The sequence below is a fragment of the Athene noctua genome, chromosome 2 (assembly GCF_965140245.1).
Source record: "Athene noctua chromosome 2, bAthNoc1.hap1.1, whole genome shotgun sequence".
NCBI lineage: Eukaryota > Metazoa > Chordata > Aves > Strigiformes > Strigidae > Athene > Athene noctua.
The window spans coordinates 104,370,388-104,390,239 of record NC_134038.1 but is presented as its reverse complement, the minus strand read 5'-3'; the positions used below and the strand labels follow the sequence as shown (position 1 = coordinate 104,390,239).

At 38.9% G+C, this 19,852-nt stretch overlaps 1 protein-coding gene across 2 annotated transcripts in view; it reads left to right on the top strand.

Moving 5' to 3' along the window:
• Positions 1 to 19,852, top strand: part of COL15A1 (collagen type XV alpha 1 chain) — a 153,891-nt gene that overhangs the window by 39,436 nt on the left and 94,603 nt on the right. For both annotated transcript variants that reach the window (XR_012633173.1, XM_074899784.1), the window contains exons 3-5: positions 10,046 to 10,593; positions 14,013 to 14,087; positions 14,497 to 14,592. Coding sequence is in view for 1 of the 2 variants with exons in the window: in XM_074899784.1 (XP_074755885.1) it covers positions 10,046 to 10,593; positions 14,013 to 14,087; positions 14,497 to 14,592 (719 nt within the window). In the remaining variant the exon portion in view is untranslated. The remainder of the gene's footprint in view (positions 1 to 10,045; positions 10,594 to 14,012; positions 14,088 to 14,496; positions 14,593 to 19,852) is intronic.

Below are 19,852 nucleotides of genomic sequence, written 5' to 3'. Positions count from 1 at the left end.
CTATCTGATCAGATGAAACATGTGTTCAAGGTAGAATTGGCCAACTAGAATATATTTTACATTAACCAGGAGTGAAAAGTGCATGGAAGAAGTTTTAGGCATGGTAGTTTGCATCTGTCTGAGGAACTTGTCAAGAGAATACAGATGTTGTATGGATACAACTGAAAGGAAGCATGGAGGACTCCTGTCTCTTCACTTTCAAAAATACATCTGTATCTATCTCTGTTAAAGCAGATGCTGAAAAATAGCAATTCTGGTGCATATAAATGGAAAACACCCTACTTGTTGTTTAGAGAAGTTGTTTGTGCAGTCAGATATAGATCTACTACATGCTTGTGACAATGCCAGAGGACTTACTCTTTGGTTGCTTGAATACTGGTGTGAGTACTATAAAAGCAGGTTGCTTCAAAATTCTCCTTTCAGAAGACAGTGAGAATATTACTATGGAATTATAGATGTGATTAGACTCATAGAATGAAAGAATCACTGAAATTGAAAGTGACATCCAGAGATCATCTAATCAAACCCTCCTGCTCAAAGCAGGGTCAACTGGAGCCAGCTACTCAGGGGTCCAGGGCTGTAATGCTACTGTTTTGCCCTGTTCTATCTTCTCAGGATCCTGAGAAGATCATATTATGAACATCATCTTATGATCACTACAGCAAAGGCTGAACCCAACTTTCACATTCCCCACTTCTTCCTTGATTATAAGTTTGTGGCCAGAATCCCCTCATTGGCTCCATGATCACCTCTATTGGGAGGCTACCATTAATGCATTCCAGAAGTCTCATGGACTGCTTGTGCCCTGCTGTGTTCCTCTTGCAGGCTTCTAAATGTAAGGTAAACATTTTTCAATATTTAGAGGCCAAGTTGTTGTTGGGGCAGGGGTGTGTATATTTTTTTGAAAGTCTTTTTTACAGAGAAGTATTCCTGCAAGTCTGGAAATCTTCCTTTTCCATGAAGGGCATGTCTCTACTAAATTGTCTTTGCTTTTTGCACTAGTGCACATGGAAATCAGAGTCCTGTTTCTCTTTCTGACCTTGAAACCCTCTGGCAGTTTTCTCTGTAATTGCCCTACTCCTTCCAGGCCTGGTTCACACTCTGCTTATGAGGTCTCTTGAGCCATTTACCTGTGAAAGATATCCCTTCAAAGATGGTTCCCTTCTCTTGTGCTTTTCCTTTGGGGATATTCTAGGTCCATAAGTTCTTCCTTTTTCTTTACAATCACATATATGCCTACATATGTGTGCACACAGTTGTTCATGATTATAAAATAAGTTGGGTCACTATGATTGTTTGACCTTACAGAATCACAGAATCATCAAGGTTGGGAAAGACCTTGAAGATCATCCAGTACAACCATCAACCTAACACTGACAGTTCCCAACTACACCATATCCATCCTGCACTGTCAACCCGACTCTTGAACACCTCCAGGGATGGGGACTCCTCCACCTCCCTGGCCAGCCCATTCCAACACCGAACAACCCGTTCTGTAAAGAAATGCTTCCTGATATCCAGTCTAAACCTTCCTTGGCGCAGTTTGAGACCATTACCTCTTGTCCTTAAATATAACCTGGGCCATAAGACTACCCTAGAACAAGCAGCAGACAATGCATGGTTTTCAGTTTATTGGCCTTCTAGCTAACAGCTCAATTAGCTTTGCCACACCACCATAATTGAATTTCTGATTATTGCATACTTTTGCCTCTCAACTGTTTCTGAGGAAGGAAGGACAACAGCTATTTAACATCCGTGTTGTATTTGGTATTCTATACTGCTGTGACTCAAAGAAAAAGATGTGTTTTAAACACAGATTTTTGTCATTAAAGGAGGACAGTTCACTGAGGAAAGGTACCCATTAAAAGGGCTTGGGTTTATACATAAAAAGCAATGTGCACAAAAATGTATATAGAAGATCTTCTAGATGAACAGCTAACAAAACAATAAGAACACAGGCCAGTATTAGATGAGAAAAACTGAAAAAAAAGTTTCTCAAACTAGATAAGACGGAAAAATGAAGGTTATTTTGTGCAGTATAGATGTATATTTAATTAGCTGCATTTAGGTACGGGAACTACATACATTTTTGTCCGGTAGATGGCAGAATGATGATGATGTAAAACCGGGAGCTTGGCAGGAAGTGCTGGAAAAACGGTACGCACAAAAGAATGTCAGGCCTGATTTTGTGTGTCAGTAAGTACCACAGCTCCTACTGACTGCAGCCTTACTTTTGGGTGTGCAACACCACTAAAAAGAGCTTCTGAAGTTTCTGTAAACATCTGAAAGAAAATGCTCCAGTATTTAGTACCAGTGTATTCGATCCATGTTTTCCAATAGCCTATCAGTGGCAGCTAGAGATGTGTTTGAGCTGGGTAAGATGAGCAAATGCTGTTTTTCCTGAGAGCAGCAACGATGCTATGTTCTTCTATTTCATGTAGCACATCTGGGATTGTGTTAAAATATTTCCTTTATTTTTCCCTCTTCGGTACTTAATTAACTTTTCTTTTGTAGATGTGAAAATCCTCCTCTGCTTTATGTTATTGCTATAAATATTTTTTGTTAACTGCAAAATAAATATACTTTGGCTGCAGGAAAAAAAGAAATCTTCTTACTGCACCTCACAACTCTATCCAGTATAAAATCATGTTCTATTACAGTTACAACATTTCTTTGAATGCAGAGTAGAGACAACATAGGCTGCACACTGAGCCATTAAGACAGAGATGGTTTATTTACCCCACTGGAAAGGGAGATTAAAACCTAAGTTTATAATTGTTTGCACTAGAAGAGAATGGAGAAACAAGGTCAGCTTGGCTCAAGTTTGTAGACACAGAAGTGCCTGACATTGGGTGCTATGAGCCTCATCTGGTTTGAAAGCCTTTACAGAATATTGCTGTTATCCCATTGCCTTAAAAGAACATGAAAAGGAGCTGCCAGCAAGGCTCGTGTAGCAGTGAACAGCAGTGACATGAGGGGTTCTTTCACAGGATGCAAAGCCAACTGCTATGGAGTGAATGGGCTTTTACAAGCATGGGACAGGATTATGGACAGCAGCTCTGATAAACAGAGTCTGAAGAGAAACTCTAGGTGAACTTAAGTTATAAATTAAAAAGAAAGGGAAAGCTATAATTTCATTCAAAAGCCAGTATTCACCCCATCTCCTGACCTCTGGAGCCATACAAGCTTTCCCTTGGCTGGGTTAAAAACAACTGCCATGATTTTAGCTACAGGGTGGTTGGCTTCTTACATTTAGCAAATAGCATCAGCTTAAACATGTTATTCTGACTCTTTTATGTACCTGTTAAGGTTCATTAACCTGAAGCAGAATTTGGCTAAATGTGGCAGGTCATGTACCTGAATAATTGTGTTAAAAGGCATTTCTACCTAAAAACATGATGGATGAAATAAATGTGACAGTCCTTAAAGTATCAACTGAACAAACATTACTGCTAAAAATGAAGTGGTTAGGGCCAAATATGGCAGTCTTTTATGTGCAACTTCAGTCTTTTCAGTAGAGTAGTTGTAGGTGTCTAGTAGTTGAGACAGTCTAGCTCAAGCATCTTCTTATAGCCTGGAAGGAACAAAAGTGTGTTTATTTTGCTGTAGTGCAAGATGGGTTGGTCTCACCATACAATGCTAATCATTTTCTTTTGCTCAAAGGACTTGACATCAATATTTCTTTCTTTTTTTCAGACTTGAAACTGTATGTTTAAAATGAGAATAAGATGGGTAATTCTGTGTCAGGGGTGATGCTTTACCTTTGAACTCTGCTTCTGGTGTATTTTCTAGTGGTGAAACAAAGAATAAAAGCAGGCTGAGAAACAGTGTCCTTACTGGCAACCCTGTAGTCTTTGTCTCTGTCATAGTAGGTTTCCTAAAGCCTATATGCTAGTATACTTTATACCACCTTAGAAGTTAAGTTGTGTGAAAGTGCAGTATATTAGCTAGGAACAAGGGTGTGGGTACTCCACGTTTTATATGAGCTCTGTTAGACAGCAGGATACAAATATTCTACTCCAGGTGTCAGAAGAACTCGGGTTTATAATCACTATTTGTAAGAAAGGTCCAGATTCTAGTAATATTTCTAAAATAGCTTTTAATATAAACATCAGTTCCTGATAGCATCTGAAAAAAAAAAGGCAGGCAAATTCAGTCTTGGGAATGGAGTTATATACACTTATATCAAGGCATATGTCACCTCACCTGCACTCATTAAAAATGGGTAAACAAGTGAAAAAGACATTGTTAATGTGATGCAAAGCCTGCTAGGTTCACAAGGAGTCTTTCCACTAATTTCAGTGGACTGACATTGGTCTGATGAGGCCTGAATCAACCAATGGTTTGGGATCGGGCCCAGCATCTGGAAGACCCCACTCCACATGGGAAAGCATGAGGAGGTGTCGTGGTTTAAGCCCAAAGTGAAACTTAGCACCATGCAGCTGCTCGCACACTCCTTCCCCCTCAGGGATGGGGAGGAGAAAATAAAATAAAAAGCTCAGGAATTGAGACAAGGGCAGGGAGGAATGACTTACCCATTATTTTCACAGGCAAAAGACAGACGCGATTGGGGAAGAAAAAGAACATCAATTTAACGTGAACATCACCACCACCACTTTATTTACCAGTCAGAGTAGGACAATGAGAAATACAACCACATCTTAAAAACACCTTCCCCCCCAACCCTCCCTTCTTCTCAGGCTCAGCTTTGCTCCCAATTTCTCTACCTCCTTCTCCCCAGCAGTGCAGGGGGGCAGGTGACAGGGGTTGCAGTTAGTTCATTACCCTTTGTTTCTGCTCCTGCTTCCTCCTCAGGGGGAGGACTTCTCAAACTCCTCCCCTGCTCCATCATGGGGTCACTCTCATGGGAGGAGGTAGGGTTTTTTTCTTTCATCTGTACTTCACACCTTGTGAGCAGTGGAAAAATATTTTGGATCCCACAGGTTTGCTGTTCCACCCTGCCTAGTTCATGTGGAGTGAAATAAGGCATGTTGCTCCTGCACTACACATATCTGACAGTGATCTGGAGAAAAATAGTGCCATTTGGGGTCAGATGAGCACTAAGGCTTAAGACACATACCTGTCTCTTCACAGCTGCAGTTTTGAAATGGATCCCACAAATACCAGTAACTCTGTTTTTAGGAACTTCTCCAACTGCTGCCCTTCTACTGTCAACATTATGTTTCTTTCTGGTCTCCTTCTCTGTCTAATGAGTAAACCCTTCTCCTCCTATCTGTTTCTAAATAGCTTTGCCTCTTTTTTTCCAGCCCATTTTGAGCTTCATGATCTTCCACTGTTATTGATTGCTATGCTAAAGACACTATAGGCAAACCAGGTATCTTCCAATGCCAAAATGGTGGTTTTCTGTTGTTACAGTTACACTATTTTAAGTAGTGAAGCAGTGAGATAATTACATGAAAAAAAAAAATATAATTAAAAGAAGAAGAAAACTTTACTATTGTCATCTGCAGTCTTGAAACAATCCATGTATTGATTTACAGGATGAATTTTACAACACACAGCTAATTCTCAACTGGTCCCTGAAGCTACTCAGTAGGAATCTACAGCTATCTGCAAAATCTGTAACAATTCTAACTTTAATATATAGTCATGAATGGTAACAAATGCAAAGAATAGCATAGTTCATAACTCTAGAATTATAAAAGTAGCACCCCAATTTATGGTATTCTACTACTTTCTTCTTTGAGACAAAATACAGCTAATATTAAAGCTGCTTCTGTACCACACCTTCAAGTGCCCCAGTTCTAGGAAACATGGACGTAAACAGGATTGAATTCTAGATGCTCCCCAATATTCAGTGGCTTAGTAACAGTACGTGTTTGAAACAAAATTATACTGGTGAAACATAGTGCTCTGCTGGCTTAAAGGTACTTAAAATAGCATAGCGTTTACCTATTGATTTAAGGGAATAAGAGGGCATTTTTATCCTAACCACAGCAGGGGGACATGAATTTATCAGAGATAATTGAATGGGAACAAAACCTGTGGCTATGAGTCTGTATTCTGCTCTTAAGAGTACCTGTAGGTCCTGATAAATCCATTAAGAGCTGGGGATGAGCTGTAAGTACAGTATTTGGCTAGAAGCTTCTTGTTTTGCTTTTCTATAGTCGATAGGTGCAAGCTCCTACCTCAGTCTCACTGAAGTTCAGATAATTGCTGAGCTTCTGACTTGTTTTACAAAGAATATCCTGATTCTTCTTTACTGTCTTCTGCTGCCACCTTTTGAAAATATGTTTCACTTGTCCCAGAGCCTATGCTAAAAGAGCAAATGTTTTGGGCTCTGTATGTTACTGTTTGGTATGTGACTAGGGAACTGCAGCTCCACATGCTGTGTGGGGAGAATTAACGGGCTTTTTGCAGTTGTCAAATCTTCCTTTGAGAATGGAAGTGGAAAACTACAGTTCTATTCATTAGATTTGCTTCTGGGATGCATCCTGCTGTCCAAGTCTGCTAAGCTGATTGCTGGCCACCTTAGATATTCTCCATCTGCTTTCTAGGTCACTTTTCTCATGGCTCTTTGGAAGTAGGCTTGGTATCTGTGTACAGATCCTATATTCTCCTTCAAGCTTACTGTTTTACTTACCTTTTTACTCTTGAGTAATGGCTTATGCATTTTATTTGTAGCTGAGGTTCCTTTATGTGTATGTATGTGTGAACACAAAGCATGACTCAATATTAGATTCACAATCAAAAAATCAACTTTGGCCAGAAGAAAAAGTCCACTTTTCAAACTATTAGAAAGGGGAAAAATCTATCAGGCAAAGCATTTTAAAGTGCCTAAGGGAAATAATTTCTGGATAAGAAGCTAGTTTTTGTGTTTCTAAACATAGCTTATATACTTCCTAAAAATATGTAAGGGAAATTGTCTGTATGGAGCACATCAGACTTTTTCCAGTTAATGAGTTCCCTTAGCAAGAAAGTGCCAAAAGTAAAGTACAGAGAATATGGTAGAATTTATTTCAACTGGGCTATAACATCTTGGCACATGAAGAACATTTTACCATTTGTTTGCAAAGCCACCAGGACGATGGAAACACTTTGCAACACATAGCCCGGGATGGTACTGAATATGAATAACAGAAGTGTATTTCAGCTAAAGAACTTCTCTCTAGCTCTTCATCAAAACCAGCTTGCCACGTTTCAGAGCAAAGTGCAAGATTTGTTTATTTTGCCTGATTTTAATCAGGTATTTTAATCGAAGTTTTTCAGTTGACTTTGTTTGCAGTATTCAGATGGACTGTCATTTCTATTCCATTTGGATTTATTCAGCCTCTATAGCTATTGCAGTCACATTGAGTACATTTAAAAATTGAAAGATACTTCATCATTTCACACTGCACAAATATATACATTACGAAGGACCTGGGAATGCTTTCAAAAGATGGAACAACGATTTAAAGTCATGTTATAACCAATAACTTTGAAATTATTCCCTACAGTAATTTTTAATTGTTTTCTACACTTTTGTTTCAAATCACCAGCATCGGGGAAGGTCACTGTCTCCCTTGAGCGATTAGACTGCAGCAGAGATTACATTGTCAGTACAATTTTTCTTATATTGAGATCATTTTCTTCTTTTCTTAGTTCAATTTCATCCCATTATCTTCCCTGTAACAGAGAACTCTCCTAATGGGCCCCCAGCCTTGAAAACCTCAGCCTCGTGATGTGGGAGTGGCACATTAGTATCTTAATGAGAAAAGGCTATGGTGAGAGCTGTGAGGTTAATTATTCAGTTTCTCCTTCTAGATGGCTAATTATCATGCCTGAACTGGCCAGCTAATACAAACATATGCAGCTTGGAACCATCCTTTAGCACATACTGGGGTAGGGGGGAGGTGTAGGAATGCTAAAGGTATGGGAAGCAGATATAGGCCCTGTGCACATGAGGAAGAAGTTGAGATATTCCAGGTTGGCAGGATGTACTGACCTGAAATGAAAATGATGATGCAGGGAACGGATCCTAGGAAACCAGATGTTACAAGTTTTGAAGCAAAAGTTGTCTGTATTTACATGTGTACATCACATGGTTTTATATGCAACCAGGGAACCTCAGTTCATCCATGACCAGAGTGTATGGACTCCTGGTAAAACACAGGTCATTTCAGGGTGAAATGCATCAAAATCTAGGATGACTTGGTCCTTGACAAGTAGGCTGAGCTAGGAGCCAGCTCCATTTGTCTCATCACTGCTTACCTTCAGTGGTAAGCAGACTGGGAGTTTGCTCTTGGCTTCTCTAAGTACTTTTTTAAAAAACGGATCTGGGGACTGACTTGTATCTCTTGTCCCTAATGCATTTATAAGAAAGGCTAGTTTTAGCTCCTGTCCCCTGTAAATGTCTGCAGGGTTAGACTACCATAGATGGTATCAGTTCTCCCCATGCTGTGTTGAAAATTAAGTGACCATTGATCAAGCTACCTTTGCATAATGCTGTCTGGGGACATAATCTTAAGCAACTTTCCTGATGCAGAGATGTCATCACAAGGAAAAGCATTGGGAATACTAGCAGTGGCAGCCCTAGTGGATCCCAGGCTGTGTAGGTACAAAGAAGTACCTCACCACCACAGATACAGACATGTTATTTACACCTGCTGTGGTCGAAGGGCAAAAGTGAAGTATGAGATACAAATTCAATCTATTCTTAGTGAGATTTCAAGATTGTTTGCCTCATCTGTACTGTTCTACTTCAAGACTTCTGTTTTCCATGCTACTTTTTTATCTTATGTAATTAATCTGAGAACCACGACATACTGATGCATGAGGTAGATAAAAAAGCAAACTGCAAAAGAGTGGTTCCAAATACATCCACTCTTTTACCCAGGATCTGAAGATTTTCAGCAAAGAAGAAGAGATCAAGAATGTGATTTAAAAATCTGTATTTCTTGGATCATGGAGATCTTTTTTCACGTCTGCTGAGAAAGCCAGCAATTACTTAGTCATGAACTGGAGTTTACTGAGTGGTTATGGTTTTACATGATGTAACTACATTAAGACATACCCTAGCACTTCGTTTGCTTCTGTATAACATAAATATTCTCAAAGGGGTGAAAATGTACACCAGTAAGAAGAACTGAGACTTTCAGATAAAATTAAAAACTTAAAAACGTGCAGTTAGAGGAGACTGCAAAGGGAAGAAATGCTTTAGATTCAGATCTGAATTGCTCATTATGATTCAAAATGGTATCTTTTTTTGCTTGTTTTTACTTCTTAGAAGGAGGAAAATGGTAGAAGTTCTGTTTCTGGTATGCTGCTAGAGTATGCCTTCCCAAGGCTCTACTTAAAATTGGGTGTAGATACTTAGTTGTTGTCATTGCTTCTTCATTGCCAGGAAGGAGTTGTCTCTCTGGGCATGTTTGGCAGATACTTAATTCTGTGTGTTTGCCAAAGCAAAAATACTCTCATTTCAAAACTAAATTTTGATTGCTGAATAGTATTTATTACATACAAAGTGCAACTGAGGAGATAAATCTGAGAATAGGGGCATAAATAAAGTCTAACATCTGTTGTATTATAGGTAACTGCAAGAGCTAAAGCAAGTCAACTGTAATTTTTATCCTGTATTTGTGAAACTGTGTCATACTATTTCTAGAGAGCTCTTGTCATCTTCTTAGTTTGTGAGGATAAAGGATCTTAGTTTATGTGAGGAAAAAAAAAGGTTGCTCAATCTTCACTGAATCCACTCTGCAAGCACATTTAGCACTTCTCTTTGTACTTCATGGACAGCTGAAGTAAAATTTATGTTGCAGGAACTACTTGTTACCACTCAGTTTTACCAAATGTTTATATGTGCTTTTCTTTAGTATATGAGTAACCTCAGTTTGTCAAAGGAGAAAGAATGGCAGGTGTACTAAATGTGTTTAAGCACTAGCTGAACTGAGGCCTGATGTATCAGAAGTATCTCACTGGTATTATAACACTGCATTACCATTTTTTTTACCATTAAGAAAGGGCTTTCTTAAAACATTTAATTTAAATGGGCTGTGCACCTCGATAATAAATAACATGTTTTTTCTCATACACTTTACAGAACGGGGCTCAAAAGGACACCTTGACCTCACGGAGTTAATAGGAGTTCCTCTTCCTCCTTCCGTCTACTTTGTCACCGGCTATGGAGGGTTTCCAGCTTACAGCTTTGGTCCAGATGCTAACATCGGTCGATTGACAAGTGCTATAATACCATTGCCTTTCTACAGAGATTTTGCTATCGTAGTTACAGTGAAACCCAACAGTGATCGTGGAGGAGTGCTATTTGCAATAACAGATGCCTTCCAGAAAACTATTTACCTGGGAATGAGACTGTCACCGGTTGATGACAGCACCCAGAGAATAATTATGTACTACACAGAGCCTGGTTCCCATATCTCCCGAGAGGCTGCTTCGTTCAAAGTGCCAGTGATGACTAACAGGTGGAATAGGTTTACAGTGACTGTTCAGGGAAATGATGTTGCTTTGTTCATGGACTGTGAAGAATATCAGAGAATTCAGTTTCAAAGGTCAGATCAAGCCTTGGTATTTGAATCTGGTTCTGGGATATTTGTTGGTAATGCAGGAGCCACAGGGTTGGAAAAGTTCACAGTAAGTACTGTCTGATAAATTCACATGCCTCAGTCTTTTATGCATGTACTCTCCATCCAAGAAAGTCTGCTTACAATGGTTATACCCCAAATGAGGTTACAAATTATATAGCTTGCATTTTCCATACTTGGCTAGGGTTCAGGCAGTGCAGATATATAAATTATGGCTTAAAATGCAGATGTTCCTGGAATCTCAGAAGTTTATTAATGGTCCAGATATTAAGCTCAACGCTCAGTTTGAATACTAGGAATTTCAGAGTAAATATATCACATAACTTTATATGGCCTTTGTATGAAGGGCCGATTTCAGACTATCCATTTGTTTAACTTCTGAAAATACCTTAATAGAAAGTCAATATTTTAAACTCTTATTAGCTAGGTATGTTTACTTCACATTCGACATAGGGAAGAGAATGATCACATCAAAGATGAAGATAGTTGGAAGATAAAGCAGTATTTCTACAGTTTATATATTACTTAAAGCTTATCAGGTGTTTTAGAAAAATAGAATGGACCAAAATCACTACTGTAAGGTTCCCAAGCCTTCCTAGATTGACTGCAAGCATGCTTTCTGCTGCATCCCAACTGGAATTCTCAGCCCTTGAGCTTCCAAATGGAAATGTGAAAGCTGTCAATATGCGTGAGATTGACTCATTGTCAAACTGAAAGGGAAATGTCACCCTTTTTCTGTCTTGCTTTTGTACTTCCCTTTTACTTCAAAACTAGTACAGTATTCTGTGAGACTAATATCTCTTCTCCTAAATTAGTGAAGCAGCAGCACAAAACTGAGTGGATCCTTTGCTTTAGAGGAAAGAGATATTCTTTCCAAAGTTCAGATGTACTGGCAGGTTATGAGCTCCATCTGGTAAGCAGCAAGGATAGTGTACTTTTATCATTTATCTGACTAGTCTAAGCACCTAGGATTACAGGAATATATTGATTAATAACAAATAAGTAGTGGAAAGGGATACATAGGAAAGCTGTCTGCTGGCACTACCTTTCTTAGACAGATGGGATGACTGGAGTATTGTGGATGCCTGATTAGTAAGTAAGAATTAGAAGCATTCAAGAAAATTAGACCACTTTTGTACCCCACTTGGAAAGCATGTATGTGATGATCAGTTATAGAGATTATCACCAATAAATCTGTAAATACGGTTACAGGAATGCATGGTGGATTACACTCTAAGGCATTTCCACTGAAACAGGCTGATCTGTATGCTATATCGAGCACATATACTTCACCCGATATTGTGATTGCCTCCCTACTATTAATTGTGATGTGTACTCTAGGTCTTGTGCCTTTATTTCTTCATGAATCATATGTCACAACTGCTTTTGGATAGAAAAACTAAATGGTTGATTCCTCCTCAAGATCTGTTTTTATGACAAGAACTGTTTACATCGTTTGCCCAAAATAGAAACAATTCATGGCAGATTGTGCAAATGACTCTGAATGGATGTCAGTTGCTGGTTTGCTCTGGCTAATGGGAATTTGTGTGCCTAAGGCTCTGGTTGCCAGACACAAAAGGACATAACTATATTAAGATTTTATGGAAACAAAAGGAAGTTCTAGCCTTGGTGTTAGTAAAGAAAAGTAGAAACCAGACAGCAACCAAATATAGCTGAATCAGTGATGGTGCCAGATTCTGCAAACCAGCTTTAACAGGGAAGGCAGGAGCAAGCACAAGACCTCGAGGGGGATTATAATACCTCATACCTACTGTCCCTGCTGTGGCAGACTTGGCCATGACTTTTCTGGTTGGAGTAACTGGGTAGCAGCTACACCTGGGAAACATTAGGGCTCTCCATTTTGCTTCCTTCACCATCTAAGGCCACAGATTAGAGCAAGAGGAAAAAAAATGTGTTCTCCAAATGGGATTCACTCCTACTATGAAAACAAAGCATCACTTCCAAGAGAGTGCCTAAGTGTCTGGTTGTGTCTCCTTTCATGTATGATTTTTCAGTAAACTGTTCAGTTTGTCTGACATTGTTCAATATCTGAGTTGCCCATTATTAAGTTTTGAGAGAAATAGGATGGTTCTGTTCACTTAGCTCTTACCTCAGATTGCCTGCAAACTCAGGACGCACCAACTGCATGAGTTTCATCATCTCTGAAGGTACAGAAATTAGAGAATCATTGAAGATAGAATCTCAGATTTTGTTTCTTTCTGAAATATTCTAGAAGCCACCAGAAATATTGCTTCAAAAGTACGTCCTTGCTTATAATTCCCTTGTGCTTCTAGGACAGGGAGATAAGACTGCTGCAGAAAGGAAAAAATTAGCAGAAAATCAGATATAGCAGCGTATATAAATGGTAGCTATTCCTCCTGTGGAGTTTGCATTTTTTGGTGGCATTAAGTAACAGCAAAGCATACTACTTTTCTTATCTCAACAGTTGTTGGATTTTTCCTTACCAAGACCCAGGCTTTCTATACCCCTGAGTGAGTGGATCTGCCCTGTGTCTGTGGTAATACTCAGCAGACAGATCTCAACTAAGAACTTTTCATGGTATAAACGTTCTAACTCCTTGAAAAGTCATTGGACTGAGAAGTATTCTGTGTCTATCTAGAAATAAAGACTAAATCTATCAGCTTCTTCAGGCTTTTCTCTACATAAAATCCAAAACCAAAGCAAAATAGACTGTCAGCAAACCAGGAGGAGGCAGGTCGTATGTGTTAGGTAGGATGGCTCTTCATTTGAATAACCATCTTTTTGTCCTACATGTGCATCGTGCCTAACTCTGTGAGACCTCATAACAAGGAAACATCCCTCAAGTGTTTCTTAAAACACTTTGAGTCTTTGTAATCTAAGAAAGACTTAACTCTTTAAAATGAAATTGTTGCTGCTCTTTCAGCATGTCAGACTGAGAAATAAAATTTGTAACTTTGAAAATAAGAAACATTTGTTATCAGAAAATCCATCTCATTTCTTTCTGCTTTGAAAAGTTTTAAGCTAGTTTCTCCCTGGCCCACTTCATCACTTACTGGTATTTCCTTCCCATCCTTTGTCTCCAGTTCTGGTAGTTTTCACATGCCATTTTTGGAGCTGCATTGCACCTCTTAACTAGAAAAAGCAGACAGTGCTTTGCAGACTCTAGGACATAATCTAGGACTAGATCTTTAGTTGGGGCACTAAGAATACAGTGTAGCAATTGTATTATCATTGGGACATAATGGTCATTTTATTATGGCAACTTCATTTTTTTCTACATTTTGCAAGAGGAAGACGTAAGAACATATTTACGTTTTTAAACTGTGTTTATTATCATAAAATTTGATGCTTCAGATTATTTTCCAAGCAAATCAGAACAAAGTCTGGGTTTTTTTGTTCATTTGTTTCATTCCAAAACAAATTTGTAATTTGTTTAATTTTAAAAAAATACTACTTCCTTGAAGTGTTTTTGTTGTTTTCATATAGGGCTCAATTCAACATCTGACAATCAAATCTGACCCGAGGGCTACTGAAGATCATTGTGAAGATGATGATCCTTATGTGAGTATTCTTATAAACACTTCTTTATCTATCCTCAGTGCCTCAGTCAAAGTCATTTGCCATTACACATTTTTCATAAGACTAAATGTAGTATTACTTTTTGGGAACACAGTATCATACTTAAAACTATCTGCATGGGGGAATCTCTTTTTTTGACTACACAGCCCCTAAAACTGTAATTTTTCAAAACCCATCATTTTCTTTTGTCTATAACACCTTTGAGAATATGAACTATGATTTTTCTGAAGGGCCATTTTCATGAAATCCTCTAAGTATTGAAATAACATCATCATGACACCAACAGGAAAAAAAAAAAAGTTTTTTCTGCATTAAAGTAGCCAGTTCCTTGGAGATCATCTTTTTTTCCCTGACTCTTATGAACCTGCTATCATGATTGGGTTTTGCACAGGCTTCAGGGGACATCAGTGGCAATGGCAGCATTCAAGAACATGAAGATATTTCTGAGGCACAAGAAGCCCTTGCACCTTCTCATCTTCCCATAAGGGTAAATTTATTTATTTTCTTTACATTTCTCATTTAGTATTACTTTATTTAGATAGTGAGGTCCTGATTTTGTCACCAGTTTTTCATATGTGGCAACTTCCAAAGGCAACTGTGACAAAAACATGCACCCATACATAAGAATGACTGCACTGTGCCAGACCAAAAATCTGGTATATTTGACAGCAGTCAGCAACCAGTAGTTTGGGGAGAGTATAGTAACAGATCAGGAACATAAATATGATACTTACTGGGAATATTCTTTCACTCTGCAACAATGTCCATCTCAGGATATGTTTGAGTCAAGAGTGTATCTGTTTGTGTTTAGTGGACCTCAGCTGAATTTTTCACCCTTGAATTTCTTGTTTTGTTTTTTCAACCCATTGGAATTTTAGCTTCCTGCTGCAGGATTACTTAACTTGTCTAATGACATGTTTTGTGACAGACTTTCACCTTGTGCTTGCCCTTCTGAACATGCTAGCTGCAGCTCTCATTTGGTGGTTGCTGGAAGACAGAGTAAATGGTTGTTCCTTACCATAACTTTTGTGATTTTAGAGATTCCTATCGCATTGTGTTCTCCCTCACATTTTGTGCCTTTTTGTGCACCATACTACGTAATATTAAGAAAATTAACTCTATCCCAACCCAAACCAGCACACTAGATTGTTCTTTCTCAACATAATCTCAGTGCATTATTCACTGTTGCAGAGTACGAAAGGTAGAACATTTCTATCTTAATGATCGTTACTGTTACATTGCTAAAAAATTAGTAACACATCTATGATTTACATGAACAGGGACCTAAAAGTGTAATAGCTATTGTTCATCACTATGCACCACTCCCAGGGAGTAAAAATGTCACATTTTCCTTTGATTTTCCAAACATATAAGATCTGTTTTGGGTCCCAAAATATTATTTCAAGATCTGACAATGTCAAGGCAATACAGCAATGTCACACTTTCTTCAGAACACCTAGAAGTTGCCTACAGTTAACTTGAATGTCATAATTAAGCTAGAATCAATGCCCAGAAGGAAAAATGTCACAGCATTACAGAATATAATTTATTTGGTAATGATGAAGTTGCCTCATAAATGAAGAGGCAAAGTATACCTTTTCCTGATGCGCCTCTCAAAAACATACTTGTTCATCAATGATTATATCATTGCAAACGTTTTTCCATTCAGCTGTAGTACTTTCACTTCAATTTTTCCACAAATTACTGTATGTTTTGATGCTATTTTAATTTTCTTATTAAAATGTTTTTAAGAATGTCTGGTAACCTGAATCAGGCTTTGAGTACGCAAACAATTTTCTCTGAAGTGCTACACCACAGTATTAATAAAGCTAATATGTATATATGGCAGATTATCACCCTTAGAAAACAAGGAAGAAAGAAGCCTCTTCATAGCTCTTTTCTGTTCTACAGACACTTCTTTGGCGGCAGATTGTCAATTTTTTGAACTGTGTAGAAACAATCTTCATTGTGTCTATGTGCAGTCCCAGTTACTACTACAGTAACTCTTTGTATGAGACAATCACAGAATGGATGATGATAAATAGATTTCTGAGCCGACTAATCATAAGTCTGAAAGGCCAGTAAATTACTATTTTCTTCAAAATGCAAGAACTTCATGTGAAAGTATTTCCTGGGATCACACACTTTTTTTTTTTTTTTTCAAAAATGCCTGGGGATTTCAAAAGGCCATACCAGCATGTCAATAAATATGCAGTCTCCTTTAGCAAAATGTTTAACACTACTGCCAAATTAGAAATGTCTAAATGCAAATGTCTCATGGGATTTGCATGCTTTCCAGACTGACAACCCATGGAGTTTTAATGAGTTTATTCTTTAGAAATATTAAACAAGAGACAGAGAAACAAATGATAATTTAACAATCGGTACAATCACTGGCAGATGTTTCTGAGAAAGTATTATTTATTTTCTACTCTGAAAAATAACTGAACAAACTCTCCAAATCAGCACTTTGAAAGAAATTGCTATGTTGAGCTGGAATGAAACAAGTCAAAGGTCATACGTGAGAATGCAGTCTCTGAATAAAGACACTTAGCAATGTTGATTGTGTATATTCTATTTTATGTTTTTCTGCTAAGTAGTTCCGTACTGTCCGGTAGGAATGGATAGCATTCTCTGGACTATTTCAGAGTATTTCCATTTAATGGGCCTTGTGAATCAGCAAAGGTTTCAGTGAATCAGCAAAAAAGTCATGTTTAAAATTTGTAGAAAAGGTATCTTTTCATAAAGAGTTTTTCCGTGGATCCCTTAATTGATTATTCAGCAAAAAACTGCCCTTGGCATGTCTTATCTATCGGGATTCTCAGAAAAATATAGCCTGAACTACTCTGTATGTCAGAAAGGCATTGCCAGAAAGGAAAAGTAGGGACCAACAATTTTCATTGTTGGGTCACGAGTGTTCAAGCCATTTCATGTGTGTTGCAGTATTGGGTTTGTGTGATTTTCTTTCCAGAAACAATACTACCAATCTTTTTCATTAACCTTACATGTTAATGAACTAGCAATCATAAAAATACAATCAAGGACCATAGAATGCTGGAGGGAAGAGATGTTTTTCAGAGGGACTTTGTCAGGCTTGAGAGGTGGGCCTGTGCAAACCTCATGAAATTCAACAAGTCCAAGTGCAAGGTCCTGCACATGGGTTGGGGCAATCCCAAGCACAAATACAGGCTGGGAGATGAGTGGATTGAGAGCAGCCCTGTGGAGAAGGACTTGGGGGTATTAGTGGATGGAAAACTGACTATGAGCCAGCAATGAGTGCTAACAGCCCAGAAGGCCAGCCGTATCCTGGGCTGCATCAGGAGAAGCGTGGCCAGCAGGTCAAGAGAGGTGATTCTCCCCCATTGCTCTGCTTCCAGAAGACCTCACCTGGAGTACTGTGCCCAGCTCTGGGGCCCCCAGCATAAGAAAGACATGAACCTGCTTGAGCAGGTCCAGAGGATGGCCACAAAAATGATCAGGGGGCTGGAGCATCTCCCAGACTGAGAGAGTTGGGTTTCTTCAGCCTGGAGAAGAGAAGGCTCTTGGGAGACCTTATAGTGGCCTTCCAGTACTTAAAGAGGGCTACAGCAAAGATGGGGAGGGACTCTTTATCAGGGAGTGTAGTGATAGGACAAGAGGTAATGGTTTTAAACTGAGAGAGGGTAGATTCAGGTTAGATATAAGGAAGAAATTCTTTACTGTGAAGGTGGTGAGACACTGGAACAGGTTGCCCAGAGGGGCTGTGGCTGCCCCTTCCCAAGCAGTATTCAAGGTCAGGTTGGACGGGGCTTTGAGCAACCGAATCTAGTAGAAGGTGTCCCTGTGCATGGCAGGGGGGTTGGAACTAGTGATCTTTAAAGACCCTTCCAACCTAAACCATTCTATGATTCTATGAATATTTCAGATTGGAAAGAAGGTCATCTAGTCTAACCTCCTGCTCAAAACAGGGCCATCAGTCAGGTCAGATCACACTTTTCAGAGCTTTTCCAGTTGGGACTTGGAAACATTTGAGGATGTAGACTGCAACAACCTCATTGTACTCCTTGTTCAAATGAATGTCTGTCTTCATTGATGAAAATGAAGACATTGGTGAAAAACCTTATATCCAAGCAGAAACTCTGTTGTTTCAACTTCATACCCATTGTCACTTGTCCTACAGCCAGACACCACTGTGAAGAGCCTAGCTCCATGTCATTGATAAACCCTGTATAGTTATTCTTAGGCTGCCACTAGGTCTCCCATGACCCTTCTCTTCTTCAGCCTAGAGAAGACCAGTTCCTTCAGCATTTCCTCACAGGACAAGTGCTCCAGTCCTTGTTTGTCTTGTAAGCTATCTGCTGAACATACTCTAGTTTATTGATACCTGTCTTGTAACAGGAGACAAAACCAGGCACAGTTCATATTCAGCTTGCTGTCCACCAAGATCCTCAGGTTCTTCTCTCCAGAGCTCCTTCCCAGTTTGTCTATCCCCAGCTTGTGTCATTGCAAGGGGTTCTTCCTTCCCAGGTGTGGGACTTTGTGTTCATCCTTGTTGAGTTTCATAAGATTCATGTTGGCATGTTCCTCCAGGTCCCTCTGGATGGCAGACCTGCACTTGAGCATATTAATTGATGCACCTCCAACTCCCATTTTTGGCATGATCTGCAAACTTTATGAGCAAGCACTCTGCTGTCATCAGAATCACTCAGGTGACTGACAAAGATGTTATACAGAACAGATCCCAGGATGGACCCATTAGTGTGTCCCTTTAAACACTATGCTCTGAGTTCAATCATCCAACTTTTTTTTAACCCATTTTCTTTCTCTGCCATCCAGACTGTAATGTCCTAGGTTGGGTATAAGAACACAGTGGAGGACAGCGTTGAAACCTTGCTAAAATCAAAGTGGATGATATCCACTGTTTTCTTGTCATCCACAGATCCAGTCATTTTATCACATAAGGCAGTCAGGCTTGTCAGGCATAATTTACCCTGGGTAAATCCATGCTGATAGTTCTTAGTTACCTTCTTCTCCTTCATGTGCCTAGAAACATGTTTCAAGAGGACTTGCCTCATGATTTTCCCAGAGATCAGAATGAGGCTAACCGGTCTGTAGTGATGTGGATTGTTCTTTTGGCTTTAGAGTAAATGTAATAATATGAGAGTAAATGTTACAAATGAGTTTTGCCATTTTTAAACTATTTTTTATTATCTACACACTGATCACAAGAAATGTAAGAAGTTCTGAATTCTTTTCATGGGAATTCTAAATTATGTTCTGGATGGCATATTAATATTTGGTATTCTGTATTTGTCCCTTTTTCTTCATTCAGAGTTAAATATAAAATCCACTGACAGATTTTACCTTTCAGCAAAATTCCCTCATTGTTTATTCTGCGGTCTTTACAGAAGTGACACACACATTTTTATACATATTGACATAAATGAGTATGGAACCAGACTTTTCTCAGTAGTGACAGACAACAAAAGTTGCAAGTTGTAGCTGGGTATGTTCAAGATGGATTTTTGGAAAGCTCTCTTCAATAGGATAATAGTGCAGCACTGGAACAGGTAACCAAAAGAAGATATCAAATCTCTGTCCTTAGAAGTTTTCAAGATTTGGTTAGACAGATATAAAACCAATGAAATAAAAATCATGCCAATGATGTTTACTTCTCTCCCTTTTGCCGACAACTCAGGAAGTATTTCAGCAAGCCCTATTATGCCATTTTGCACATCTTAACCTGGTTCAAGACCAGGAAGCTTCGT